This window comes from Pygocentrus nattereri, chromosome 29 (assembly GCF_015220715.1).
Source record: "Pygocentrus nattereri isolate fPygNat1 chromosome 29, fPygNat1.pri, whole genome shotgun sequence".
Lineage (NCBI taxonomy): Eukaryota > Metazoa > Chordata > Actinopteri > Characiformes > Serrasalmidae > Pygocentrus > Pygocentrus nattereri.
This window is the reverse complement of record NC_051239.1, coordinates 14105573-14118008: the sequence shown is the minus strand read 5'-3', so window position 1 is coordinate 14118008 and position 12436 is coordinate 14105573. Positions and strand designations below refer to the sequence as shown.

The 12436-nt window shown below is 39.9% G+C and overlaps 1 protein-coding gene across 1 annotated transcript in view; it reads left to right on the top strand.

Annotated features, from left to right (window-relative positions):
• The window catches only part of LOC108432091, a 45752-nt gene that overhangs the window by 18027 nt on the left and 15289 nt on the right, over positions 1–12436 (top strand). The window contains exons 8-15 of the mRNA XM_017705690.2: positions 54–247; positions 419–560; positions 2430–2631; positions 3521–3657; positions 6357–6438; positions 7874–8080; positions 9099–9242; positions 10502–10647. Of these exons, the coding sequence (XP_017561179.1) occupies positions 54–247; positions 419–560; positions 2430–2631; positions 3521–3657; positions 6357–6438; positions 7874–8080; positions 9099–9242; positions 10502–10647 (1254 nt within the window). The remainder of the gene's footprint in view (positions 1–53; positions 248–418; positions 561–2429; positions 2632–3520; positions 3658–6356; positions 6439–7873; positions 8081–9098; positions 9243–10501; positions 10648–12436) is intronic.

Genomic DNA, 12436 nt, shown 5'->3' with positions numbered 1-12436 from the left:
AGGTTAGAAAGTAACTAATCAGTTGAAAATGTACATCTCGATGTGTATTTCAGGTTTTTTTCCACTTGGAGGAAGCTGTTGCTGCAAAGAAGACTGTCTGTGCTATTCTGCAGAGAACAGAAGATTTTCAGAGCAAGAAGCTTCTTCCTGCAGTGGAGAAGAGCTTTGGAACTGCGCTTGCTTCAAAAGCACGTACTCGTCTTCTTCTTTTTCAGGAGACAGCAGACGTCCCAGCGCAGCAGTGCAGGTCTGAGCTCTCTAAACTGTGTTTACTGTCTATCTGAATACATAAAGTCAGCTGTATGACTTACTGTGATGTAAATCATCATGTTTAACACAAACAACCAGCTCTTGTTTTATCTTGGTAGTTTGATGAGTGCACTGTTTTGTTGGTGGGTGTCGTGTGTGGATGTAACAGTGCAGGGTGAGCTGATGGCTGTTACAGTGGATCTCTATGGACAGGAGTCTTTCTGTTCAGTGGAGGAGCTCTGCACCAGGCTTGTTCTCCAGAATGCTTTCTATATTTGGAGAGAGAGTTTGAAGAAACAGCAGCTTGCCAGGTAACAGCATCATCACACAGAATATATAGATTTGGGCTGGGGCACTGTAATTCACTGTACAGTAAACACTGAATTCTGGCCTTAGATCTGTGTATGGCTAGATTATTAAGCACTGCAGAATCTAAAATCCAAACCAACATTTTACCAGAGTTTTACAAACATGCAGACTAAGAATGGGATGTTAGCCAGGTTTCATGTTTTGCTCCAGTATTAAAAACAGTGATGATCATTCTGTTTCAGATTTATCAAATGTCAAGGTCAAAGAACAAAAATGTGTATTTAAGACGAGATTTAGGGACAGTTAAAAGGAACTAATTAGCAGAGCTAAGTGAACTTGATGGAACACATGGTTGTTTATAGGTCAGAAAGATTTGTTGTAGCTAACCCATTTAACAATTTATAAGCAAAGCAAACCGTAGCATCTTAAAAATCAGCCCTGAATGTACAGGGAAACATGAAGAGAGGCCGGTACAGGAGAAATATGCTCACACTTGGTGTTCCTGTTAAAACACTGAAAGGGAGGCCTAACTAACACTAACATAAAAGGCATTGCAGTAGTCAAGTCTGGATGAAATAAAAGCATGTATAACCCTTTCAAAACTTTTAAAAGGTTAGAAGGGTTTTACCTTAGATAAGAGCTTCAGTTTGAAACAGCTAGTATTAACCACTGAGTTAACCTGTTTGTCTAATTTAAAATCACTGTCGATTGTCACAGAGATTTTTCACAGATTTACACATACATCCAGAGAAATTAGGTCCATATGAGGGATGGCGCCAGCACCATTGTTCTCATTAAAGTTTAAAAAATGTAAGGCCTTCCAGTTTTAAATGTCCTCAAGATAGTCCAGCAGCAGTTTTAAAGAGTCGCAGGTAATTTTGGGTATCACCTACATAACAATGAAAGGAAACACCATGTTTATTAAGGCTGGCACCTGAAGGGAATATATAGGGAAAATGTGATTTGCCCAAGGATAGAGCCCTGGGGAACAGAGGGAGAGGTGCTGAGGAGGATACAAAGTCACCAAGGCTGACAGAAACACTTCTGACATGTAAGATCAGAACCAAATACTGACACTAGAATTCTGAATTACAAAATTCTGATAAAGATCTGTAATTACTGTCTTTTCAAAATGTCATGATTGCTGCAGTTCACCAGGATGACACCGTGTTAAACAGTTTTCCCACTTACCCCAGATGGAGTTGATCTGCAAATGTAACTTTTTTAGTTTAGCACTGGAGCTACAAGGGTAATGTTGCTAACAAACAAATCTTTTCTTGTATGTACATGCCCAAAACATCTCTCAATCCACTCAAATTGCATCCAGATCTTCAAGGAAGTGACTTGAGGAAGTTTGGCTTCATTTTGTAGTTGACAGTTCAAGTCATATTATGTCGTAAACCACACTGACAAAATCTGTGCGCCCTAAATTTGATTGTTTGCCGAACCATTCCTTTACTAGTAACCTCTAGGAGGGCTGGGGATCATTTTCCTATTTATTTCAATTGTAGTTTCATGTCTGAATAAAAAGGAAGATGATCTCCAGCACTTCTAATGTACTGAGTAATGGTTCAATGAACAATCAAATTTATGTCGCTGGGATGAAATGACTTGTGACTTGTCTTTAGTCCTATTTTGTCCTAATCCTATGAAATTTTTTAAGTATACGCTTTAAACCATATGTGGGTCCACACTTCAGTTCCTCTCTCTCACAACTACATAACATATATGTTAGTTTGATAGTAGTTACAGAATAATTTTTGGTAATTTGTGAATAATAAGATTACTAACTGAAAAAAAACTGAATAATAAGCCCCTTGCCTTTGTATCTTTTTCATTCCTTCTCCTTCTCTCTCTCTCTCTTTCCTCAGATGGCATCATACAGTGCGTGTTAGAGAGAAAATGAGAGCTGAGCTTTTGAAGTGGCACAGACTCGCTCAGGCTGAGCTTTCTGACAGAGTGCTGAGCTTCAGAGAAAGGCTGGCACGGTTTCACGCCCCCTACTCCTCCGGCCTCCTTAGCTCCTCTGGCCTCGATCATTCTTTGCGCTACACAGGCCCAGCAGGACAGCAGGTACAACACAATACAAAAAGACCCTGCCAACTCTCTTTCCAGGGTCAGTATTCCATTGCCTCACAGCTGATGTCTGTATCAGTGTGACAGCGAGTGCTGCTAAAACAGTTCAGTTGCGGTGCTGTGTGTGGAGGCCCACGCTCACAAAAAAGCAAATTAAAGCAGCTAATAGTGCAAGTCCTCCAAGTGCCATTGTACAGTGTTATTACACATGTCACAATTTTAAGTAATAGTCTATGCTAAGATTGTTTAATAAATAGGTTTTAACCTTCATAAATGTGCTTTGGAAAGTCTTTATGTACACTCAAACAGTCAAAAGTTTGGGGACACACTGCTGTTCTTTTAAAACTTCAGTGCTGCCGCTGTTACTTTTCAGTTAGGTAAAAAAATAATATTACCTGTATAAAACAGTTTTCTAATACTTGGGGTATATTTTGAAATGCTTAAGTGCATATACACGAAACCGAAGACATTTGAACCCCTGAAATATTTGAGCGCGGATGAGAATAAGAGCATAAAATCTATGATGGTTTCCATTACATCATTAGGCAGCCGTCACTTATACTGTCACAAATAAAATTCTTAAAATTCCAGACCTATTACATTTAAGACATTATTTAGTAACTACGTGGAACACTATGCAAACTGAATGTTCTTATTCTTAAGTATTGTGTATTAGTTGAAGCTTTAAATGGGCATTTAATGGGATTCTGTTGTTGCAAATAGACAAATAAATCATGCCCACTTGAATTAAATGTTTTGAAAAATTGGGTGTCTCCAAACTTTTGAGAGCAGTAGTTGATCTTCAGTTGTAGGGAATTGGTGAATGAATCTGTTATTAGTTTTGTTTTTAGGTAATATTAAATTATTCTGTGAAATCCTCTTTTAGGTCACACTGAAGCGTTGCACTAACAGCTCCGAGCCAGACCCTTTAGAACTGAGAGGGTGCTCCAGGGTCAGTTTACCAGCGAGAGAGCAACGCTGCCCTCTACAGGCCTCATCACCACTGGACAAGATGATCACACGGTCTGTCCACTTTCCACATTATTTAGACCAGTGGCTAATATCTGAAATTCGTGCGGGCATGATCCTAATATTCTGATGAGCATGCATGATTGACAGCCCTGTAAGCATAACTAGTGAAATGGGCTCTAAATATGCAGGTGATATGGTAGACCCTGCTGTGTCTGTGACTCACCAAAAACATTATCAGGCTTTTAATAGATGAGGTAAAAGAAAACACAGTTTTATGAATGCTTTGTGGGTGGGAAATCTCACATCAGTCTCATCATGTGGCACCACTGCAGTGCATAAAATCATGCAGATACAGATCAGCAACTTCAGGTAAATTTACATTAACCATCAGAATGGGAAAAATGTATTCTCAGAGATTTAGACCATGATTTAAATTTAGATCATGATTGTTGGTGCCAGACGAGCTGGTTTAAGTATTTCTGTAACTGCTGATCTACAGGGTTTTTCACATACAATCTACAGTTTACTGAAAATGGTGCAATATAGAAAAAACATCCAGTGAGAAGCAGTTCTACAGATGGAAATGTGCTGCTGATGGGAGAGGTCAGCAGAGAATGGCCAGACTGATTCCAGCTGACAGAAGTTACATCTCAAGAAGCACAACAGCCCAAACCTTGAGGTGGATGGGCTACAACAGCCGTATATTGGACACCAATATTGGACAGTTGAACCTGGTGTGAGGAATGTTTTCTTGGGACACTTTAAGCCTGTTAATACCAATCAAGCAAGCTGGAATGCTACAGCCTATTTGAATATTATGGGTGAGCATGTGCATCTCTTCATGGCCACAATGTCACGGTTGGCTCCTCCCACTACTCCATGGGGTCCTTTGTTTTGGTCTTCCATGTGCGTTTTGTTTTGGTTTTGTAACTCCGGCCCTGACTGTTTGCACCTGTCCCTCGTTTTCCCCTGTGTAGTTAAGCCCTGTGTTTGCTGGTCTTTGTTTGATGTCTCGGTCTCTGTTTGTTGTTTGATTCTCTGTTTGCTGTGTTTATTCTGGTTTATGTCATGTCTGCCCCCCGATCTATCCGTGTTGGCTCTATGACCCTGGATTGTCTTGACCATGACCCTGGTTTTGCCCCTAATAATTGCCTCCCATTTCTCCTGTCTTTGTTCCCCGTGGTGCTTCTGTTCCTCCTTTTGGGTCTTCCAGTTCTGTTCCTTCATTTCTGCCCTGTTCGGTCCCTCATTTTGTCCTGTTCCCTACTGTTGTGTTGGTGTCCATTCCCGTTCCTGTTGTTGTTCCCGTTCCTGTTTCTCCTTTTGTTTCTGTTCCTGTTTCTGTCTGTGTGCCTGTTTCTGTGCTTGTGTCTGCCTTGGTGCCTGTTCCCGTCTTTTGCGTTGTCTGTCGTTCGTTCTTGTTTTCCTCGTCCTGTTTCTCCAGTCGTCCCTCGTTCGGCGTTGCTTTGTGTTGTGCCTCCTCGTCCTCCCGCCGTTTCTTGTCCTCATTTTGTTTCGCCTGTTCCTGTGTCTGGTGTTGTGTCTCCGTCTGTTCCTGTTTCGCGTTCTCTGTCTGTGTCTGTTCCTGTTTCGCGTTCTGCCTCTGTGCCCGTTTCTGCCTCTGTGCCCGTTTCTGCCTCTGTGCCTGTTTCTGCTTCTGTTCGTGTGCCTGTTCATGTTCCGTGTTCTCCTGTTTCTGCTTCTGTGTCTGTGCCTGGCTCTGTCTAGTTTGGTTCTGTCCTTGTTTTTGGTCTCTTGTCTGTTTGTTTGGTTTTGAATTTGTTTGGCGCGCTTCGGAGCCGCGCACCTAGGTGGGGGGATCTGTCTGTGGCTCCTCCCACTACTCCATGTGCTCCTTTGTTTTGGTCTTCCATGTGCGTTTTGTTTTGGTTTTGTAACTCCGGCCCTGACTGTTTGCACCTGTCCCTCGTTTTCCCCTGTGTAGTTAAGCCCTGTGTTTGCCGGTCTTTGTTTGATGTCTCGGTCTCTGTTTGTTGTTTGATTCTCTGTTTGCTGTGTTTATTCTGGTTTATGTCATGTCTGCCCCCCGATCTATCCGTGTTGGCTCTATGACCCTGGACTGTCTTGACCATGACCCTGGATTTGCCCCTAATAAATTTCGCTTATCTCAGCGTATGCGTCCGCCTCCCCGCTCCGCGTTACACACAATTTATCTTAAATGGCTCCTTCAAGAATAGTAATTCACCATGTCACAAAGCACAGGTTGTCTGGTTTCATGAACATGACAATGAGTTCAGTGTTTTTCAATGTTCTTCAGCTTTGGGATGTTGTAGAATGTGTTTTCTAAGCCGCTTCTCCCTTAATACATACAAATGATTGTTATTTTTCAGATCCTAGAAAAAGTATTTACATTTCCCATTACTTTGCTTCTATGTTACAACTAATTATCTTACTTTACTGTACAAAATGATCTCACTGTTTTAGCAGATAATTTTGTTTGTTTCAAGCATATTTCTTAACATAAGCTAATTTATTTGTTGATAAGGAAGGATAACTTCATGGAATAAAATTACTTAAATAAAGAGATTAGAAATGAGTTAATTAATCCTACAGCAATCTCAAACGACAACATTTAAGATGATTTCACTTGCCAAAATATCATTGCAGTGTAGTATATGGTATTTGACTGTCTTAATTTGTTGAGTGAAGTGAAGGTGCTGCTGTTGCCTGCATTGTGTGGTTCAGTCAGCTTCAGGCTGTAGCTAGTGACTCCTGCTGTATCTTCACAGAGGACATGATGCAGAGGAATCAGGAGATGTTGGGATTTTCTCTTATCCACTCCAGAGCTGTGCTCATCCCTGCAGAGGAGAGGTAAGGTTATGTCTGACTTTGTTAAGAGCATGGGGATCCAGCTTTGGTCCTAGAGGGAGGCAGTCCAGCACACTTTGGTAATTTTCCAGCTTGTACACATCCAGTTCAACTCAGGAAGCTACTGCCAGCTTCCTGTTTGAGCAGGAAAAGCTGATAATTTTTTGAGCTGATAATTTATATAAGCATACTGATGACAAATTGGGAATTCTGAGGCTTGTAGCACACTGCGACTGTGATAAGAGATGTGTGTATGTCAGGGTGGGCTCTTGCACTCATGTGTAAAACTTTTGATTTATTCACATTTGAATGTATTTTGCCAACAAGAAGTTATGTTGAAAAAAAAAAAGCAAATGTTACTAAATAATGAACTGTCAATGTCTATTTATATCATTTTCAGTTCCATTCATCATTGAAAATTTCTACTATTAAAATCATATTGTACATTTATCTATTTGCGTTGTTATCTATATGTGTTGTATATTAAAGCAATAAGCCATGAGAGGCCATTTCTCATGCTGGGGCTGAAACTCAAATGGCTCCCTGATCCCTACATATAGTGTACTACATATGAATTTAAACACTGGATCCTCTGGGGTAAAAGTAGTCATTTGGGACTCAGCCACATCCATGCTCGATAAATGATGCACTATTTGGCTGTAGAGGCTAAAATCTCTAAACTTTCATAGCTAGCAAACTATTTAGTGAGAACAGAGACGTTTGGGAATCAGCCTGTTTGACTGAAACACAAACATCTGAAGTCAAATGACATTCTGTAGTGTTTCATATTGCCCTTTTACAGTGAATCATGTTGTAAGTACTTTAATTCAAGTTTGTGATATTAATGATGGAGTTGTTTGGGCTGTTGGGCTCTTGTAGCCTGAAAGCTAGCTGACCAGCCAAGTTCTAGTTAAGAAAACTTGCTGTTAGCCACTCAGTTTAAATAGAAAACAGGTCCTTACTTCATCAGTACACGCAGTGCTTCCTGCAAGCAGCATTAGTCAAAGATTACTACATTAACAGCCCAAGTATTTTTCATGCTGAGGCGCAGTAAAACAGAGCTCAGCCATTGTGAGGCAGTCATTGGTGTGCATAGGTGTTGAATTTAACAACAGCTTTGACCGCAGCTCAGCCAATCAGATTTCAGGTCTGCAGAATGGGACACCCCTGTTCTACAGCTCATACATAAAAAAACTGGGGTTTTTTTATGTTGCATTTCAGATGTTTAGCAGTATTTCAAGCATATGTTCTAGTCTTTCGCTGCTCTTGATCTTGTTGAAGTCCAACAAACAAATGCTTTTTTTTCTTTCAGATCAATTTCTAAGAACACAAGGTGCCTACGAGCAACAGCCTCAGTAGAAATGTGATCCCAGAATGCCATCCTAATCTGATATTCTGTTAGGATCCATAGGCTTTTGATATTTCTCTGTCCCTGCAGACCGTAGCTCTGCGCGTGCTGGTCAGATTGATGCAGCCTGACCTGAGCCTTGCCTTATCTCAGTGGAGGGCTCTGCTCCACTGCAGCAGGCAGATGAAACAGCAGGCTGACCTGTTCACAAACAGCCGGAAACTGACTGGCCTCAAGCTGGCCTTCAGGACATGGAGAAATCACACAGAAATGCAGCACAAGGCTGTCCAGCACAGGGTGAGGCCAAGAGCAAAGGCTGAGCAAATAACCTGCTGTATTTTAGGTTTAGACAAGTGTCATGCATTGAGTTTACATGATTCAAATGGTTTCATAGTACAGTACAACTATATTACATCAGCACAGTTTTGTCTTTTAGTTTACTAACGTTTGGTAACAATTACAGTACAGTGCATTTATAAGAGATCATGCTCTCATTTATTTAGCTTCTAGTCAAAGCAGCCACAAAGTCCAGATCATTCATTTTTCAGCATCAGGAAAAAGCAACAATACTCAGTATTTAGTGTGTCCACAGTTGTGCCTTTATTACTGCTTCCCTTCTTTTTAACAGACCTGCTTTCAGTTTTTCAAAGAAAGCTGAGGGCTATTTTTCCACACCTCCAAAGTTCAGTCTAAGGAGTTCCAGGTCTTGTATTTTCATTAGAAGTCCCTTTTTTCTATCTAGTTAGTTAGTTAGATAGTTAGTTAGTTAGTTAGTTAGTTAGTTAGTTAGTTAGTTAGTTAGTTAGTTAGTTAGTGTCTCTATGGAGGAGAGCGTGGAGACACATTTTGTTGGGATATGTCTTTTTCTTTTTCCCTGAGGCTGAAAATAATAACTTCTACATAATGACTGCTTTGACTAGAAACTAAATTGAATGAATGGCTTTTGCACAGTACTGTATTTTCATTTCATTTGTTTTGAATTAAGAAAATGCAGTGCATTACTTTTATGGAGTTTGCCTGCACGTTAACTGTAGTTTAAGACTGAACTTTGGCGTCTTTATGGTACATTATGTTTTTTGTGCCATGGGCCTGCGGGCCCAAAGTATTATTACACACTTCTGTCCCCTAAGAATAGCTCTGTTAGTTTGCACTGAAGTCCCTGTAGCTACTGAATGATAAGCTCTTGTATATAATAATCCTGGATTGTTAAGGGCTTAAAGAAACAATCCATAGTGCACTCCATATTTTGAAAGCGCTAGTGCCATACGCTGTTTTGTGTGTGGGTGTGTGTTTGTGTGGGTGTGTATTTGAACAGGAGAGGGTGCTGCTCTCTAGCTCTCTGACCCGCTGGAAAAGGTTGATGTGGTGGAGACACAGAGAACACAGCCTACAGCAGCAGGCCATTCACCTTCATCGGACCATGCTAATCAAACACTGCTTTTCAGCCTGGCACACACAGGTGAATTAGATGCTAAACATAATAACAAACCAAGTTTAAAGGGCCCGTATGATGGAAACACAAATTGTCCTCACTTTTCTGAATGAAGTTTGATGTAGTATGTAAACATTGTTTCAACACATTATTCACTACCTAATCCAGTCCCTACAAGATTAAACAACCTCATTGTTTAATCAGCCCGTTTTAGGTATTATTGTTATTTGGGTTGTCATGAAAATTAACCCATTTGCATACAGTTGTTTGCAAAGTTTGAATGCCCACCCGCCCCCTCCCCCCATCAAGTTACTTGTTTTGATTTTGATTTGATTTTCAGAGTGTAAATAAGTTCACACACTGCCTACAGAGAACACCCTTAAATATGACATTTTCTGCTAGTTTTAGTGCAGAATGACTACATATATCAGAAAAAGCATCATACATAATGTGGCATCATTTTTGCACAGGCCACATTTTATGTTTTATTTTTCAATTATTGATTGCAATTATTATTTTCCATTATGTTAAACTTAGCGAATGAACAGTACCTATGCATTACAATGTACGTAAGTGTGTTCCCTGTAGACAATGTGTTATTGTCTTATTTTTACTTAGAAAATCAATGTAGCTCAATCTAAAGTGCCCAAACGTTTGCATCCAACTGTGTATTCATCTTTTCAGCCTGTGGCAGTTTAGCTCCACCCATTTGTGTGGAAGTTATAAGGAGTGTTTCAGCATGCACTGCTTTTTGAGAACAACACAGGCCAGCCAATCAGAACAGAGTTCAATTACATATGAGTTATAAAAGCACAGTAAAGACCATTACACACTGAACTCGACATGAACAAATGACACAAAAATGGGAAAGATTCTGACGTTATGTGATGTGAGAACAGCGTAATAGAGGTTTTTCTTTTTCATTTTGGCACATTTTCTGCATTTCACTATGGAAAAGTAATATCATGCATTGCATTTCACTTTTTTCCACTTTAGAGATTCAGTAGCTATTCAGTTGGCCACCAATTCCTTTCCATAGACAAATTGTTAGGTAAACGTGAATTACAAGAATGAAATATAAGAAACACGTCAGATGTGGGCACTTTAATACATGTGTTTCAGTAAATATCTGATTATTTAGAGTCTATTTATTCTTCCTCAGACAGTTTATTTCATCATATGCACTAAAGGCAAAACACAAACATGATTCAGGAATTACAGACTCATGCTCAAATGTAGTCCTGGCTGTCTGTAGTGAACATGACTCTGAGTGTGAATGGCTGCAGGCTGTTTCTGTTCTGAAGAGTGGGCTGAAACAGGTGGAGCGGAGGGTGGAGAAACGTCTCCTCAGCTGCGCTTTCTCAACATGGACAGCACGTGGGAGACAGCACAACTCCGTCAGTGCATTCTGTGCCCGCACGCTACTGAGGAAGTAAGCAGTAGAGAATTACAATACACACTGGATGAAGGAAGGGTTGCATGTTACAGCAGCGGGGGATGGGCACACTATTAGGCTGTGTGATCGGTGTGAATATACCGCAGATTGTTGCCCAATATCTAAAAAGAATGAAGATGATTTTTTTATTCAGAATCAAATTACCGATCACAACCCCCAAGCAGGCCCTCCCCACCCCCATCTGTATCCCTGCCTATAAACATACATACACATGGTCTGCTGCAGCTTAGACCTATTTTCTGTTCTGTTTTGAGCTTTTGTGCATGACTGATTTAATCAAAATGTTTACTGAAGATTGTATCTAAAATTATATTATATATAGAATAAGTCAACATTTTTGCAAAACTATTTTACCTCGTTTTGAAAAATGTTACTGCAAGTGTTTCTACTCTTATAATGACACACACAAAAGTGGCTTGTGAGCTCCCCCTGCTGGAGAAACCCCAGACTCCTACATATGCTCTAACGGAGTGATTTCCACATCCAGTGAGGTATACTCCTTCAGTGTAGTGGAGGCCCGCCGGATTACTCCTTTGGGAAAGAAATAGAATTTAGCAATTTTACTATTTATCCGATCCCTCAGGGCGCTCAAGCTAAACAGAAAATGTTTAGAATTTTCCTCAGCAGTTATGTCACACTTTGGGAAACCCCCAGCATAGACACAGGAAAATTTACCCTACTCTTTAGCCTAATGTCTCATTAATGCTCCGCAATAATCCATAAAATAAAACAAAACATTATTTGTCAATATTATTTAATATGATTTAGCCAAATTTCAAAGTAAGGTTCTCCGCTCTAGTCTTCTGTTAGTTCTCATTCCCAACACAGCAGTTATCTCCTTAACTCCTCAATAATCACCAATATCCGATTACATCGTGCTGTTGCCCAGACCCGAACATACAGTTTTATAGTAGAATTTGCTACTAAACATTGTACAGATTGAACAATAAAATTCACATAGTCATCATATGTAGCCATGTAACTAACTGTATCTCATTTTTAAATACACCTATATTCCCTCCCCTTCCTCCCCCTCACCAACCCAGGCCAGATAACTCAAAATAATGCAAAAATTCAACCTGAAAGTGAATGAACGCAAAACCCTGAATCGAGCCTTTTAATTTGCTGGTGCTTTCAAACTCGCAATATATAAAATAAGCTGTTTCTTATTTCAGAAATAAAGTTTCTGTATAATTCAGTCATTGAATAAACAAAGTCATTTAGAGCTCTTTCTTATGAAATAGTTCATTGTAGAGAAACTTCTGGATGCAGGTTCTTTAACAATGGTGGTGATAGGAATCAGGGCTTACCATGCCTACAATATAAATATAGCCACTTATTTACTATCCAAAATGACCAGTGATCCGCCACACATCTTGTTGTTTATAGGTAATATTATTAATGGTAGTGTTAAATCTGAAAATAGAAGTGTAACGGTCCACCCTGAATAACTTATGTAATAACTGAAAATATGTAAAACAAAAGCTTATTTTTAACCAAAACTGTGGTAAAACAGTGTCTCGGGCTGCTTATTTGTAACCATTTGGTGTAATAACTTTCTGTGAGGGAGCTTTTAGGGACAGTAAACGTTTGATGTCTTTGATCTCATTCCTATCATGACCGCTGCAAACAACTCTGAGTGGGTTTATCAAGAAGAGAGCATTTCACATTAAATCACTCTGAATGATTTGTACATCTTAACCATTTAATCATGCAGAAATTAAGAAAATTGGGTGGAATTCACCTTTAATGATGGACCCATAAA